At 40.2% G+C, this 17,896-nt stretch overlaps 1 protein-coding gene across 3 annotated transcripts in view; it reads right to left on the minus strand.

Moving 5' to 3' along the window:
- ELP2 (elongator acetyltransferase complex subunit 2) overlaps positions 1-17,896 on the minus strand; it is a 48,095-nt gene that overhangs the window by 8,450 nt on the left and 21,749 nt on the right. Inside the window, exons 12-21 of one of the 3 annotated variants that reach the window (XM_021670031.2) lie at positions 15,605-15,754; positions 13,040-13,228; positions 10,531-10,600; positions 9,597-9,692; positions 9,400-9,457; positions 8,413-8,485; positions 5,273-5,465; positions 2,828-2,949; positions 2,516-2,618; positions 218-303 (exon numbers count right to left, since the gene is read on the minus strand). In XM_021670031.2, coding sequence (XP_021525706.2) covers positions 2,556-2,618; positions 2,828-2,949; positions 5,273-5,465; positions 8,413-8,485; positions 9,400-9,457; positions 9,597-9,692; positions 10,531-10,600; positions 13,040-13,228; positions 15,605-15,754 — 1,014 coding nt within the window. In that variant the 3' untranslated portion in view covers positions 218-303; positions 2,516-2,555. Of the gene's footprint in view, positions 1-169; positions 2,619-2,827; positions 2,950-5,272; positions 5,466-8,412; positions 8,486-9,399; positions 9,458-9,596; positions 9,693-10,530; positions 10,601-13,039; positions 13,229-15,604; positions 15,755-17,896 lie in introns of those variants that run through there. The other 2 variants (XM_021670029.2, XM_021670030.2) reach the window with 2 other exon arrangements.

Here is a 17,896-nt window from a genome sequence, read left to right on the forward strand (position 1 = left end):
AGCCAGGCATGGTGGCGTATGCCTGTAATCCCATGTACTTGGGAGGCTGAGGCAGGAGAAAAAGCCAGTAACTCAGAAGCCAGGAGAATCCACAAATGAAATGACATGAGGGTTACATATTAAGACACCAAGTGGTCCTCTTAAAACTAAGCCCCACACAGACACTAACCGTTGGGAAGGGTGGAGCACCGGGCAGATGCTGACAGCTGTCACAGCCCCACCCACGTCCAGGACTGAGGAGCAGGGGCCAATGTTGTGCTCAATACAGTCATCAGTGGAGTCGCACTCACCCCAGACAACCACCTAATACAGACAGATCACACACTGTAAAACCTTCTCTTTGAGAGGTTTCTAGCAATGCGTTACAGTTTCATTGGCAAAGATAAAACAAAGTACTTGCTCTAGTATTTTTAAAAATGTGTCATTTACATTTGTGTATGATGTGCCAGGACTTCAGAACATTTCAAGCATCCCAAAGAAGGCACAGTGCAGCAGGCATGCATCTCTGAGAGCTCACCTACGTAAGTGTGTTGGTCCAAACACAAAGTGTCCCTGACCACAGACCAGAGGGGGTGTCTAACATGACTTCTATACTCACAAATTGGTTCTGATCCATGAGCCCCATCAGTAGGCTCATGCACCTCCCCAAGAGGCTACCACAAAATATCTGAGAACTAATCAGCTTTCTAGCTCTTCCTCCACACCGCCCATTGCTCAGAGAATCTACTCAGCTATGAGGAAAACCTGACCTGGATGATACCCTTCATAAGAAATGAGGCTTCCCTGGAAACTCATGCCTCAAGGATGTGTGGATAGTCACAAAGAAATGCAGAGTGGGCCAGGCATGGTGGCTCACTCCTATAATCCTAGCACTCTGGGAGGCTGAGACGGGTGGATTGCTTGAGGCCAGGAGTTCAAAACCAGCCTGGTCAACATGATGAAACCCCATCTCTACTAAAAATACAAAAAATTAACCAGGTGTGGTAGTGGGTGCCTGTAATCCCACCTACTCAGGAGGCTGAGGCAGGAGAATCGCTTGAACCCAGGAGGTGAGGGTTAAAGTGAGCCGAGATCACACCAATGCACTCCAGCCTGGGCAACAAGAGTAAAACTCCATTTTAAAAATGAAAAGAAATGGAGAGAGAAGTGATGTGGACAACAGTAGCTAAATACAGAACCAAAGCAAGATTCTGAGCAGAAGGCTTCGTCTAAGCAAGCAGAAGTACGTTTCAGAGAATGTCCAGCAAACGCTGCTTTGTCTGTTGGAGCCCTGACCTATCCCTGAGAGTAGCAGCTGCACCACGTTCTATAGGCATGTGATATGGTTTGGCTGTGTCCCCACCCAAATCTCATCTTGAATTGTAGTTCCCATAATCTCCACATGTTGAGGGAGGGACCCAGTGGGAGGTAAACGAATCATGGGGTGGTGACCTCCATGCTGTTCTCATGATAGTGAGTTCTCATGAAATCTAATGGTTTTATAAGAGGCTTTCCCCCTTTTGCTCAGCACTTCTTTCTCCTGCTGCCACATGAAGAAGGATGTGTTTGCTTCCCCTTCTGTCATGATTGAAAGTTTCCTGAGGCCTCCCCAGCCCTGAGGAACTGTGAGTCAATTAAACCTCTTTCCTTTATAAATTACCCAGTCTCTGGCAGTTCTTTATAGCAGCATGAAAACACACTAATAGCATGACTGTGGAGGACAGAGACAGTCCTGCTTCCTCAGCATTGAGCACAGAACAGGCATACCAATGCCAAGAAAGAAAGAATAGGTAAAGGAACAGAAGGGAGGGTCTGAGACGTAAAGTCTGCCATAGAGGCTGACATGTAGGTGTTTAGCCTGAGTGACACCCTGCCTGTGCTAGCCCTCCACTGCAGGGATCTGTACCATGTCTGTGACTAGAGAGGGAAGGGAGAGGAAAGGCAACACTAAACTGCCTCACCATCTCCTGTCTGTGGGAACAAAAGGATATTTTAAAGAGTATGAAAACAAAGGAAAGACCAGAAGCGAAGTGGACATTTCCCAGATAAAAAGGGTGAAGGTCATGTTTGAGAACATATTCCGAGGCTGGGTGTAGAAACTCATGCCTGTAATTCCAACACTTTGGGAAGCCAAAGTGGGAGGACTGCTTGAGCCCAGGAGTTGGGGACCAGCCAGGGCAACATGGCAAGACCCATCTCTATACAATTAAAACATTAGCTGGGCATGGTGGTGAGCACCTGTAGTCCCAGCTACTTGGGAGGCTGAGGCTGAGATGGGAGAATCGCTTGGGCCCAGGAGGTCCAGGCTGCAGTGAGCCATGACTACCACTGCACCCGAGACCCTGTCTCAAAAAACAAACAAACAAACAAACAAACATATTTCTAGCTACTTTGTTCTGATTTTTTTAAAGCTTGGGTCAGTCATACTCCAGCCACTTCTGGAACCAAATAAAAAGGTAACAATCATTCATTATAGACAAATGTTACATTCATAAAAGTATGAAAACTAGAGATAATTTTTCCCTTATTCCCCTACCTCCCTTGCTGCCCTCTTGGTTTCTTGGTCTTGATTAATTTCATTTATTACTGTTCTTCCACTGGGACCATTTGAGGAAGGTCATATGTCTGAAAGGTCTTCTCTTCATATTTTTGACAATTCAGAGAAATTTATTTATAGAATTTAACAAGAAAAGTCTTTTTTTATATGTACATATATGAAAAACAGAAAGGAATACATAAGCTGATTTTTAAAAGCTATAACAGAAAGGGAAGATTATGCATTTGTTATTCAAACATACCTATAAAAACATTATTTTACATTTGAAAAAATAAGTTTTTAAATAATTACCTTTTTGTCTCGACTCCCAGTGAAGAAATACTTGCTATCAGGACTCCAGTCACAAGACCAAATAATTCTACTGTGCACAGAAGTAATTTTGTTGGTGAAGGCAAAAAGAGTAAACACTGGCTCTGAAAGAAATATGTATACACTATTCACAAAGCAGAGAGAGCTGGGTTTTTACCTGTTAGAAGTGATGTTTAAGTGCCATATACACCATGTGACTTAATATGCAACTTATATGCGCTGACTTTTGCAATAGACTGAAGCCGCAACTAACCTTCACCAGAAGGCTGTGGACATACAGTTATTATTCTAGTAGGAGATGCTTTTGTACTCATTGGTCACTCTCTAGTGACTGATGACAAACATCTTCCAAACACTCAAATGAAGTTCAACTTACACCTACAGAAGAAGCCTGAAGCTATTTAGCCTTGCTCAAAGTAGGCAGATTTGCATATTAGGTTATAGAAAAAAGAAGAATGCACCACTTAAATAATGTTTAAAAAAAGAAATCTTAAGAAAATATTTTCCTTGTAAGATTTAAGTGTAAGGCAACTTCTAGCCCTTATACAGACTAAACCTCAAACACATAACTGTTGGCCAGGCATGGTGGTTCACGCCTGTAATCCCTGCACTTTGGAAGGCAAACACGGTAGATCACCTGAGGTCAGGAGTTTGAGACCAGCCTGGCCAACATGATGAAACCCCATCTCTACTAAAAATACAAAAAATTAGCCAGGTATGGTAGCAGCTGCCCATAATCTCAGCTACTTAGGAGGCTGAGGCAGGAGAATCAATTGAACCTGGGAGGCGGGTGTTGCAGTGAGCCGAGATTGTGCCACTGCTCTTCAGCCTTGGCAACAAGAGCGAAACTCTGTCTCAAAGGAAAAAAAACAAAAAACAAGCAACTGTTTATGAGGAGGGAATAAGGGTGTATCTATTATTACTCCATAATCCATAAAGATATAACAAATTAATACATGTTATCAATATAATTTTTTGGGGGGAGGGAACAAAGTCTCACTCTAATGTCCAGGCTGGAGTGCAGTAGGGGTATCTCGGCTCACTGCAACCTCTGTCTTTTGGGTTCATGCAATCCTCCTGTCTCAGCCCCCCGAGTAGCCGGGATTACAGGCATACACCATCATGCCTGGCTAATTTTTGCATTATTTTAGTAGAGATGGGGTTTTACCATATTGGCCAGGCTGATCTCGAACCTGCCTTCAAAAGATTCACCTGCCTCCGCCTCCCAAAGTGGCGGGATTACAGGTGTGAGCTACTGCACCTATCCAACTTTAATTTACTTTTTATTTTTTTGAGATGGCGTCCTGCTGTCACCCAGGCTGGGATGCAATGGCACCATCTCGGCTCACTGAAACCTCTACCTCAAGGGTTGAAAACAATTCTCCTGCCTCAGCCTCCTGAGTAGGAGGAATTACAGGTGCGTGCCACCATGCCTCGCTAGTTTTTTTTTATTTTTAGTAGAGATGAGTTTCACAATGTTGGCCGGGCTGGTCTTGAACACTTGACCTCAGGTGATCCACCACACCTGGCTGACTTTAGCTTTTTAAACAGTAAATGCTGTTCTAAAACATACTGCTGAGTATACTTTACAGTCCCTGGGTGTTCTCTAAAACACAAGAAACAAAGACTAGAAATATCACAAAATCAAGTTGTATGCAAGTGTTATCAACAGAAAAATTAAAAACAGGATTAAACAACACAAATATACTTTGAACACTCTCTAGAACTTATCCACCAAAAGAAATGGGAAATAGAAATAGGCCACTGCCCCAACTACACAAAGGTTTTTAGTCTTTTTTTTTTTTTTTTCCCCAGTTTATGCCAGGTTCAGAGTAGAATGTGGGTAGGTGGGCTAACAACTTGCTCAGGAGTCACGTTGTCTAGATGGATGACCAATATGCCCTTCTCAATGAAGGAAGTGATAGGAGAGGGTAGGAAGAAGCTAAGGATAATGTTCTCCTTTACATTTCATGATTTTAAATATTACTATATTCATAAAATAGTTCAGAGAGAAGAAAGAAACCACTCAACCATGAGTTTTCTTAGTTGTATCTTCCTTATTCCTGTCCCATAAAATCCTAGCTCAGGATATATCATCCATTAGGTTTTGTGGTAGCATTCTATCACCATTTGCAAAACTTAACTCCCTACATACAGAGGTTTATGTTTCTTGAACTGAGATATCTGAACACATGCCATCTTGACTACATAATCACAAGCAGATCAACCCAAACAGAGATCATCTCCATTTAAATCTTGCAGGGAAGGTCAAGTCTTTGTCAGTTATCCAAGAACTTTGGAAGGCTTCAAAGACATGAGGCTCTACCCTTCACCCTGTTAACTTTCGCTTAACCAACAGCTGCTTAATGTACATAAAATGGACATAACTGTTTCACTAATAACTTTTCCAATCAGAAACTGTTTTACCGAACTCAGGTGAGATTGTATCCTGCTTTTTCCACAATGACCAGGTTCGATCTCTGGAAACAGCTAGTAAGAACTTGTCATTAGGTGAGAAGGCCATCTGCGTGACTGTCAAACTGTGAAAAACTAAATTCTGCACCTGTTTCCAAGATGTAGTGTTCCAAAGAATGATAGCTGCATGCTCTTTCTTAGCTGCCTATAGGACAGAGATGAAACAATGAAGCTAATAAGTAAAAATAAACTGAAGAGAAAACATTTTAAAAACAATATTGCTTCTATCAGTATATTTTATTTATCTGTTTGAATTTTTAAAAAAATCCCTAGGAGACAACATACTACAACCATTTCTAATCTCTGGGCAAAATTAGGGAAGACTGGAATTAGAAAAAATAAATCATCAGGAACTAATATAATCATGTTTCCTTTTTTTTTTTTTCCTTTTCACTGTAGCTCTCAGATCTTAAAAATTCTTCCGAGACCAAAACTGTGACATGGAAGGGGAAAAAATGAAATGAAAAACTGTGACACGGAGGGGAAAAAAATAAACAGTATTCCAAAATAAAGGGTTCACTTTAAAAAAGATATTCCTGAAAGAAATGAGGGACCCGAATGAATGATAGGTATATTGCATTCATATGTCAAAATACTCAATATTGTAAAAATTCTCCCCAAATTGATCTACAGAATCAATACAATCTCCATTAAAATTCCTGCAGTATTTTTGTAGAAACTGTCAAGCCAATTCTAAAGTGCAAAGTAAAGGACGATCTACTACAGCCAAAATAACTCTATACTTCCTAATTTCAAGATGTATTATTAAAACACTACAGTTACTAAGAGAGTATGGTACTGGCATCATATCAAAAAAGATCAATAGAACAGAATAAAGTCTAGGGAACAGACCCACACATATGAACAACTGACTTTCGACAAAAGGACAAAACACAGTGATGAAGGCAATAGTCTTTTCAAAAAATGATGCTGAAACTGGTATCCACAATAAAAGAAAATCAGTGTTCATCTATACGCCATGACAAATACAAGAATTAATCTGAAAATATCATAGGTCTAAAGGCAAAAGTTAAAAATCCATAAAACTCCTAGAACAAAACACAGCAGAAAAATCCTTGTGACCTTGAGTTAGACAAAGATCAGATACAAGAAAGACAAAAATCAGATACAAGAAAGACACAGCCCAATTAAAAAAAAGAACTAATAATCTGAACTTCACCAAAACATAAAACTTCTGTTATTTGAAAGACACTGTTAGGAGAATGAAAAGCCACTGAGAAAAAAATATCTACACAAGCACATCTGATAAAGTTGTATCCAGGGTATATAAAGAACTTTTCAGTGTCCATCAATGGATAACTAGATTTTTAAAATGTGGTGTGTATACACATACACCCCCCCATGAATTATTACTTAGCCATAAAAAATAATGAAATCATGTCTTTTGCAGCAAAATGGATGGAACTAGAAGCCATTCTCTTAAGCGAAATGACTCAGAAGTAGAAAGCCAAAAACCAGTCATCCTCGATTAAAAGCAGGACTAAAAAATGGGTATACATGGACATAACAACATTGAATAATAGTGACTACTCTATCATGACAAAAAGCAGATTAGTGGTTTCCTAGGGATGGAGGCAGGAGGGGGAAGGGAGAGGTGGAAAAGAAGAATTGCCAAAGAACATAGAAAAGGTTGGGGGTTGATGGATATATTCAGTATCTTGATTGTAGTGATGATTTCACAGGCATAAACATGTCAAAACTTATCAAATTGTTCACATTAAGCATACAATTTATAGTATGCTAATGACTCTAAATAAAACTGTTAAAAAATGTTTAGAGGATGCACATCTTGCTGTGAGTCAACTTGAAAAGGGAAAAAAAAAAATCAATTACAGGATTGACAGTGCCCTAAACTAGAAACAAATCACCTGCTCAGTAGAAGCCCAGACATTTGAACTACTAAACTCCATTTTTCCCAAAGGTTCTTATTTCCTATAAGAGAAGGAAGTCTTCTCAGTACCACTTCAAAGAATAAACAAGTGGGGTGGGGGTGGATGTAGAGGAAGCACAGCAGTATTTCTGATGATGCCTCTTAATGCAGATCAGTGGCATAAATCCACAGTAAAAGCAGGGACACGAGCCAATGCAGGTGGGCAGCTCTTATCATCGTATTTAAAACAAGTAAATAAATTTCAGAAAATGTAAGAGGAATGTATGGATTTCAGACCCTTCAGACAATCTTCCATAATTACTACATCATTCCATAGGATATGGACAAATACTGAATGATGAATTCAAGATCATCCTTCTAGGTAAATGCAAAAGTCATCTGCCTTAGGTCAGTGCCTAGAGTGTCCTCAAAAAAAAAAGTCTGATGGACACTCCAGATTTCCTCTTCTCAAACACTCCAGGTTTCCTCTTCTCAATTCCCTGTGTACTTCTTCCCTGTGTCTCTAGGATTCTAATTATTCAAAATTTTTCACATTTTTGGGCATCATTTTGAGATATCCTTTTTTTTATACAGAGTCTCACTCTGCGATTCTCATGTCTCAACCTCCTGAGTAGATGGTATTGAAGGTGTCACTCTGAGACATCTGATTAAATCACTTTTAGCAGGGGGACACAGATAAGCTCAAAATGTGCAGCTGAAACAGACTTAAAATGCAACCATGGCTGGGTGCAGTGGCTCAAGCCTATAATCCCACTACTTTGGGAGGCTGAGGCGGGTGGATCATGAGATCAGGAGTCCAAGACCAGCCTGGCCAAAATGGTGGAACCCTGTCTCCACTAAAATACAAAAAATATTAGCCAGGCATGGTGGTGTGCACCTGTAGTCCCAGCTACTCAGGAGGCTGAGGTAGGGCAATCACTTGAACCCGAGAAGCAGAGATTGCAGTGAGCTGAGATCGTGCCACTGTACTCCAGCCTGGCAGTAGGGTGAGACTCCGTCTCAAAGAAAAAAGCAAACATAAGCTTTCAAAGAGACAGAAGGGAAAGAGACATTGAGAAAGATTCAAAAAAGCAAGCACTAATGGCCTTTCATGTAGAGTTCTGCCTAAATCACTACCAAACTTGCAGGAACCTGATGACCCAAATAACCGGTGACCAGAGTCAAAAGTAAAATTCCCTACCTTACAAGCCGAGGCAAGCAGAGTCTTTGAACTGTTACAAGTAACACAAAATATTTCATAACCATGCCCATACCTAAAATTTAAAAAGAAAAAAAATGTACTCTGTATTAGTAAATGAACCTATTCTCATGCCACACAATTTTTAAAAGTGAAAAAAAGAACATCAATCTCTCTAGCTTACATACAATTCTTTTAAGAAACATTATATGTTTGTCTAGGCAAACATTTGAGAGAAAGACAGGGAGACAGGAGGAAAATGCCAGCTTCCTATAAGTAATATAACTCATTTAAACAACTAACATACAAGTTTTCACCTCCTGCCCCCAACTAGCCAGTATCTAAACAATAAACCATGGAAATGTTTTCATTGGGAACCATCAAAGACAAAAAAGACCAGTCGTAACCACAAATCTTAAGTCTTTTTTTCGAGGCAAGGTCTCACTCTGTCACCCAGGCTGGGGTGAAGTGGTGCAATCATGGCTCAATGCAGCCTCAAATTCCTGGGCAGAAGTAATCCTTCAGCCTCAGCCTCCCAAGTAGCTGGGACTACAAGCATGCATCATCATGCCTGGCTAATTTTTTAAAAATATTTTGCAGAGATAGGGTCTCGCTATGTTGTCTAGACTGGTCTCAAACTCCTGGCCTCAAATGATCCTCCTGCCATGGCCTCCCAAAGTGCTGGGATTACAGGTGTGAGCCACTGTACCCAGCCAAGTCTTTTTAATGAAGGAAAATACATATTGTTGTTCTTCTCTACTTTAAAAATAAAATCAATAAACAGAACTAATGAACACAATAAACAGTAATATAAAAATAAACCTGAGGCTTAATTCTCATTCCTTATGAAGTGCCACTAAGAGATGTATAGCAAAAGAGGAAAAAGGTAAGTAGAAGGAAGACAAAGGAGAAATCAAATGCTGGGGTGGGGAAGAAAATTGACAAGTTATGACAGAATCAGCCCAAAGAGCTAAATACAGTTTAACTTACAGTTTTTGAACTTCAGGCCACAAAGTATTCTGCAGAAGATGATCCTCAGTGGGAGGCTCTAGAATAAATTGAAGCTATTTTTTACTATGTTCGTCCAAATACAAAAGTGAATTCTATAGTACTTATTTAGGTCAGCAGCAACAGATAACATACTGTGTGTTCTAGTGGTTTATTAAATTCTCTTCATCACTTCTTACCAGTAAGTATGGAAGGTTGAAAGGCCACCTGCTGATACTCAAAACCAGTACTAGTTAACAGCTCCTCTTCATCAGAAGGCTGAGAAGCTATATCTCCTAGTTTAAAGAAATACATCATGAATATAGTCACTATTTTTAGGTCTCCTTCACTTGTCTCAACATTAAGGCCACCAGATAGAAAGCAGTGGTACTTCAAAGTGGTGTGATTCACAGCTGTGTCCATGTGATTCCAAAGGCAAGAGTATTTCCATTACTCCGGTATTTTCCAAACGTGCTCCTGGTAGCATTAATCAACTCCATAAAGGTTCCTTCCATTTTCCTTGATCTAACGGTTTCCAAACTTTTTAAACTACACAACCAATTCTTCAGGTTACCTACATTCTTATCTGTAGTTCTAACACTCCAGAAAACATGCTGTGTGGCAGGATGTGGTGGCTCATGCCTGTAATCTCAGCACTTTGGGAGGCCAAGGCAGGTGGATCATCTGAGGTCAGGAGTTCCAGACCAGCCTGGCCAACATGGTAAAACCCCATCTCTATTAAAAACACAAAAATTAGCCAGACATGGTGGTGCATGCCTGTAGTCCCAGCTACTCAGGAGGCTGAGGCAGGAGAATTGCTTGAACCCAGGAGGCGGAGGTTGCAGTGAGCCGAGATCATACCCACTGCATTCCAGCCTGTGCAACAGAGCAAAACTCTGTCTCAAAAAAAAAAAAAAAAAACAAAACCATGCTTTGTGAAAACTACACCTACTTCAGTGGTCTGAGTGTGTACAAAGAGTACTTATCACAAAATTAGTGATGGAGAAGATAGATACATGTATTGTGATTAAAAAAAAAATCAGCTGCAACAAACATTAGGTAGACATTATACAAATGTTGACTAGGATTTAAGTACCACTACAGGTTTAATAATTTTGAAGACAAAATCCTTACCCTGAAAGACAGCTTTATTTGATAATCCCAATGCAGGGACAGTAGCTCCCTCTGGAAGATCACTATCTTGCTAGAATAGAAAATATAATATCTAAGTTTTAAATGCTAAAGTTTTACATCATAATTTTAAAACTAAAAGTTACTGTTACTTCAGGCACTACAAAAAAGTCATGCTCATAAATGCCGAGAAACAGTTTAAAGACCATCTTGCGTGGCTGTCTACCTGTACTTTCACTTCCTGAACCAACAATGAAACACTAAGCAATCGCTCTCCAACAGAGAGGCCCTACCAGGCCTCCAACTCTCACCCAATCCATAAAGTCAGGCATCCTCTCATTCATAAAGGGAACTCATCGAACCATAATATTTCAATGGGTTTCCGGGTCTGACAGGAAATGCAGTGGACTGCAAATGGAAGGCCCAGAGCTCTACTTCCAAGATAATCTCACAGGCACATCCCCTACATTACATAATGATGCTCATATAAACACAGATGCTTCCCAGAAGGGAACGGTTACAGTATTAGTCATAGTATTTTCATTAAACATATCTAAATAACTGAGTATTTTAAAACTTTGTATGAGTGCCATTTGAAAAGGCAGTATCTGCTTATATTTTGCTATTTAATCAATCAAATTATTACATGTGAAACTGTATATAACCAAATCATCAAAACTGGCACATGCTCAGAAGCTAAGAGTGTTCTGTACAATTGAGACTTTAATACAGAAGCTGAAACTAGACACAAACATGAATAGTAAGAATTTAAAACCATAAAAAATGGCTACCAGGAACACAAGAAACAGTATGCTTTATCTCAGAAACCAAGAAAAACTAACATAGAAAGGAACAATAAGAGGCATTCCTACGTACAGATCCCAAAACTTGATATGTGAGCAAAACCCAAATGGGAGCAAGCAGCTCGCCACTCTACAAGATCCCTATATCTTAGGACATAGAACTAAGTGTATAACTGGGACTAAGCCTCTCATGGAATCCTAAAACTCCATTTCAATTCCTAGAACTGAAGAGATCCTGAAACTAACTGCCCTTCCACCTCCATATGCTTAGCTCTACATAAGAACCACAATCAAGACTTTCCTTTTGATCTTGTTCCTATTGTCCATTATTATTAGAAACAAGCACAACAGAATCTTAAAACCTCTTCACATCATCAAGAAAGCATGTAGAATGAGGTGCTGAGTATACATTCCAGGAAATTCAGTTGGGTACTTCATTTCTAATTAATTTCACTTTCTTCTCCAGTCTTACCCAGACTGGTGCTAGTTTCACTGCCTTCAGAGTCTCTTGGCTTCCAGATAACTCTCTTCCAAAATGCTTTTCATCACTCTTTGTGTAGAAGCCTCCAACAGCACCCCACAGTTGCACTGTGCCTGCCTTTTAAGATTATTTACCATGGACTTTCCCCATTCTCTCCACTTCCATCCAGTCTTCATTTCAACACAACAGCTCTGGCCTCCCCTTTGTTCTCTCTCGCCTTCTTTTTGCCTATCAAAAGGGTGCTCACCCTTTTAGAACTCAGAACCAAATTTGTGATTCAACTCTAAGTGAAGGACTGTATGATATGGACTTCTGTGTAACATAACTATCTTCTTAATTTTCCTTTCAAAATTGCTTCATAATTTTTATAATCCATGTATTTTTATAAGTAGCTCAAATCTTTTTTAGAAAGCAGTATAAACATAAAAAAAAGTTACTCTTACAAAACCCAAATGAAGTCCCATTAAACATGTTCTCATTATTCCAATACAATGATCTCTTCCTTCTATGAAATTTACTTTAGTACAAGATTAAGCAATTAACTGGTCTCATTTAATAAGTGCAGGTACATTAGTTCCACTGCCCACTACCTCTACCCTTACCCTACAGCTAGATGTTAATCCCCTTGAAAACAGCATCCATCTTTTATTTTGTTTTATTCTAGGTTCCTAACGCAGTGACAAAACATAGTATTCATGTCTCAATTGAAAACTAGTGCAGCTTTACAGTATTTTTAGCTCATTTGCTACACAAAATTTCTGGTTTTAGTATTTAAATCATTACACCTCACAGTGCACAAAAAAGTTGGTCAAACCATTAAAAAACAGTAAGACTTTTGGACAGGCATGGTGGCTCATGCCTGTAATACCAGCACTTTGGGAGGCTGAGGTGGGTGGATCACCTGAGTGGGCCTGCCCAATATGGAGAAACCCTGTCTCTACTAAAAAATACAAAAATTAGCTGGGCATGGTAGTGCATGCCTGTAATCCCAATTACTCAGGAGGCTAAGGCAGGGGAATCACTTGAACCCAGGAGGCGGAGGTTGCAGTGAGCCGAGATCGTGCCATTGCACTCCAGCCTGGACGACAAGAGCAAAACTCCACCTCAAAAAAAGAAACAATATGACTTTCTTTCTACCCATATATTCCATTTAAAGCCTGAGGCAAAAATTTTTTTAATTTAAAATCAAGTGACTAGATTTAGGTAAAATATTTAGAGAAATACTCACATTACAAAGCACATGATTCAGTGATTGTCCTGTAATGGCACAAAAATTTTCCACGAAATTCCGAGGTGCAGAAAAAACCCGAAGAACTTTTTCATCTGCTCCAGATACAAACTGAAACCGATTAATCATTGTCAAACATTTCAGCTCATACCCATGTATTTGAGGCCTTGCAATTTCATGCCAAGTCACCTGGGTAAGACAGGATAAGCAAAAATGATGGTTCAAAACCTGAATTTTCAACAAGCGAATTATTAGATAAAAATTATTTACAATAGAAATATAACCATGGGGGCAAATTCATCCATGAATAAACCACACTTGGGCAGTACTGGTAACAATCACCTAGAGCCACAGAAAATCACTCAAAATCATTTGACTTGTTTTTCAGTTAACTACAGGTGTTGTTCCCAATATTCTCAACTCTATTTATTGAATCATGTGTTACTGAAGCAATAATGTTAGTGGCAAACTTCATTAGCTCTTACAGAATGACTCATAGTTAGTTCCATGAATTTCTATCAGAAACTGAAGCAGAGGATCCTGATTTTCTCTACCACATAGCAGTTCAAAGTTTACCAGCAGTGAAGTTTTACAACTGTTTGAGCTCAAGGCCAGCATTAGCAATTAACTGGTCTAATCTAATAATTACAGGTACATTAGTTCCACTGCCCCCTACCTATACCCTTACCCTTCAGCTAGATGGTAATCTCCTTGAAAACAGAATCCACCTTTTACATTTTGTTCTATTCTAGGTGCCTAACATAGTGAAAATTTCCTTAAACAAGAAATGCCCTAGGCTGGGCGTGGTGGCTCACACCTGTAATCCCAGTGCTTTGGGAGGTGGAGGCAGGTGGATCACGAGGTCAGGAATTTAAGATCAGCCTGGCCAAGATGGTGAAACCCCATCTCTACTAAAAATACAAAAATCAGTTGGGAGTGATGGTGCATGCCTGTAATCTCAGCTACTGCGGAGCCTGAGGCAGAGAATTCCTTGAATCTGGGAGGTGGAGGTTGCAGTGAGCCAAGACTGTGCCACTGCACTCCAGCCTGGTGACGGAGCAAGACTCCGTCTCAAAAAAAAAAAGAACTGCCCTCAACTACTATCATCTAATACTATATGACTTTAGGCTTTTACTATACACTTGATAATGCTTCCTAATGAATTAAACCTAAAATTATGAGACATAACAAAACTGGGCAACACAGCATTACCCTGTCCCTACAAAAAAAATCTAAAAATTAGCTGGGTGTGGTGTCTCACACCTGTAGTCTTAGTTACTTGGGAGGCTGAGGCAGGAGGATCACTTGCGGCTGGCCAGGAGTTCAAGGCCAGCCTGCGCAACATAGCAAGATCCTGTCTCTACAAAAAACAAAAAATAAAATGTCCGACCATTTTCCAGGATGGCTGTATCATTCTGCATCCTCAGTAGCAATGTATGAAAGTTCCAGTTGCTCTGCATCCTTATCAGTACTTGTTTTTTTTTTTTCTTTGAGATGGAGTTTCGCTCTTGTTACCCAGGCTGGAGTGCAATTGTGCGATCTCGGCTCACCGCAACCTCCGCCTCCTGAGTTCAGGCAATTCTCCTGCCTCAGTCTCCTGAGTAGCTGGGATTACAGGCACGTGCCACCATGCCCAGCTAATTTTTTGTATTTTTAGTAGAGACGGGGTTTCACCATGTTGACCAGGATGGTCTCGATCTCTTGACCTCGTGATCCACCCACCTCAACCTCCCAAAGTGCTGGGATTATAGGCGTGAGCCACTGCGCCCGGCCCAGCACTTGTTAATATATTTTTTACTTTAGCTATTCAAGAGGGTGTGTGGAGGTATTGTATCATGGTTCTTTTTTTTTTTTTTTTTTCTGAGACAGAGCGTTGCTCTGTTGCCTAGGCTGGAAAGCAATGTCACGATCTCAACTCACTGCAAACTCCACCTCCCGGGTTCAAGCAATTCTCTGCCTCAGTCTCCCAAGTAGCTGGGATTACAAGTGCCTGCCACCACACCTGGTTAATTTTTGTATTTTTAGTAGAGATGGGGTTTCACCATCTTGGCCAGGCTGGTTTGAACTCCTGACCTTGTGATCCACCTGCTTCAGCCTCCCAAAGTGCTGAGATTACAGGCGTGAGCCACCATGCCCAGTGCATCATGGTTCTAATTTGCATTTTCCTAATGGCTAGCTAGCATAGTTGCCCTAATTTTCATGTGTTCATGGATGTTTTCTTTCAAATAGATTAGTAAAATAAGAGGCCAGGTACAGTGGCTCACGCCTGTAATCCCAACACTTTGAGAGGCTAAGGCAGGTGGATGACCTAAGGTCAGGAGTTCAAGACCAGCCTGGCCAACACAGTGAAACCCCATCTCTACTAAAAATACAGTAAGTAGATGGGTGTGGTAGTGGGCATGTCTAATCCCAGCTATTCCAGAGGCTGAGACAGGAGAATTGCTTGAACCTGGAGAAGGACACTGCAGTGCGCCAAGATTGCACCACTGCACTCCAGTCTGGGTAATGTGAGTGAAACTCTGTCCCAAAACTAAATAAATAAATACATAAAAGAAGACATTTTACCTGTGATTGGTCTTTTCTCTTCCATGGAGCAAAAAGTCTAGTTGTCTGATCAGTACCAACAGTGATAATAAATTCTCCTTCTGGATCCCAGACTAGGTCTTGGACACCATCAAAGTGTCCTGAAATGACAATCTCTGGAGTCCACTCTCTCTGCAATGAAAGTGCTCATGACACATATAAAAATAATCAAAGACTATCACCAAAGTAAAGCACTCATGTCTGATAACAGAGAAGACTAAAGCCCTCTGGCAAGGTGAAAAGCTAAGTATATAAGATCGGATCACAGAATAACAGGATCCACTTTCCAATCAATCATATAAGAACTTAGGCATTCAAATATGTGTTGTATCCTTTAAAGCAGTAACTGTGGGAAATTTCCCCCCATTCATCATTTACTGAGCAGCCAGACACTACTTAACCTGTGTCTCAATTACAGAATAAAACAGGTATTATAATAGCACCTACCTTCTAGGGTTATTATGAGGATTAAATGAGTTACATTTGTAAAGTACATAAGATAATTCTGGTATATACTAGGTTCTATTATTTATTAAGCTAAATAAAAACTGCATAAAATGTAAAAATATTGTGTAAAACAAGTCAGTGGATGTGGGCCTGATGGCTTTATAAGTAAAAGGAGTTATAGATGTAGAGGACAGAAAAAAATGAATCAAACCTAGTTGCTTCACCTACTAAGAAGCCTGCAACAACCATATAAACAAACAATGACAACAAAATAGAGAAAATGTCACGTGCCTGGTCCACAGAGCATCTTTTTGAACAACCTCAAGTGGGAATAAAACTTAACCTTTAGGGGAAAATTAAATGTGTATAAATAGCTAATAGGTCATTCAAAACCTAGTCTGATGGATAAGTCAGTGACTAAACTATATTATTTCTGCTCAAAAAAAAAAAAAAAAAAAGAAGGCTGTGACAAAAAATGTTACTGCCTCTGTGAACAAAAACTGATTCAAAAGTTAGCACTAATGGGAGTTTACGAAAAGGTCTGCGCAATGGACAGCACTTTTGGACTAACAATACAGTTTTCCACAGTAACAGTCCTAAAGGGCAGTATTTGGCTTTTAAAAAAATCACCTTTGACTGTAACGATGTACCCTTCTACTGTGGGATGTTGACAGTGGGGAGGCTATAAGTTGATGTGTGGGGGTAGAGGGTCGTGGAAACTCTATTTCTTCAGATCAATTTTGCTGTTAACCTAAAACTGCTCTATTAAAATAAAGTCTATTTAAAAAACAAGTCACTTTCAATCCAATAAACCAACAAATGTTAAGCGTTTCCCTGAGTTCTGTGAGCTGCCCCAAATTAACTGAACCTAAAGAGGGGGTTGAGGGAACCCCAACTTGAAGCTGGCCAGTCAGAAGTTCCTGAGGCCTAGGCTTGTGACTGGTGGAGTAGGGGACAGTCTTGGGGACTGAGCCCTGAACCTCTGGGATCTTTCACTATCTCTGGGTAGAGAGTGTTGAAACTGAATTAGAAGACACCCAGCTGGTGTCTGCTGCTTGGTATGTGGTGCAAGAAATCCCCACACATTTACTTACAGAAGTTGATGATTATTGTAGTGTAAGAGAGAGAGTTTTCCCTACCTTCTTGATGTTAGTGAAGCAGGATTTGCTGGAAAGGCCCTGACTCACAGAAACATGTGGTTTGGGAATAAAAAGGATAAAAGGGTGGGGAATGAGGAATCTTTGATTACATGCTCACCAATGGTATGAAGCTGCAGCTGTGTTGAGATCAGCGACTAAAGGTTATAGTTACTAGTGGAATTTAGAGATAGATCCAACTCCAAGAGTTGGTTCATTGGATGCATAAGGAAATGCAAACTAACAAGAAAAAAGTGAAATATTCAATCCAATATTCAATCCCTTGGTTACTGTTACCTATAATGGCTAAAATGAAAGTACATGAGGGTGCTGAGTAAGGACTGGAGGCTGGGCCCAGCTCAAATGTGGGTGTGAACTCAGGCTACCAGCCTCAAAGTCACCCACAGAGGAAAGAATTATGCAGGGACAATAGAAAGTATTGCTAAACTCTGTGGTTACTAAGAAGGTAGTCAATGTGGGGGAAGGGCAAAACCTAGTAACTACTGAAACCAAAGGGTATAGTGTGAAGGAATTGTTACATCTTATAGACTGGTATCATCAGCTTCTTTAGGAACCTTTGCTAAAATGGACGATGAGAGTGATTAAATTAGGGGCAGTATATTTTGTTTTAAATGCTACAGAGTGGAAGAGTATGTTTGGGATGATGCAGGACCCACAGCTCACAGTGAAC

This window comes from Aotus nancymaae, unplaced genomic scaffold (genome assembly GCF_030222135.1).
Source record: "Aotus nancymaae isolate 86718 unplaced genomic scaffold, 86718_ANA_hifiasm-v0.15.2.pri h1tg000020l, whole genome shotgun sequence".
In the NCBI taxonomy this organism is placed as follows: domain Eukaryota; kingdom Metazoa; phylum Chordata; class Mammalia; order Primates; family Aotidae; genus Aotus; species Aotus nancymaae.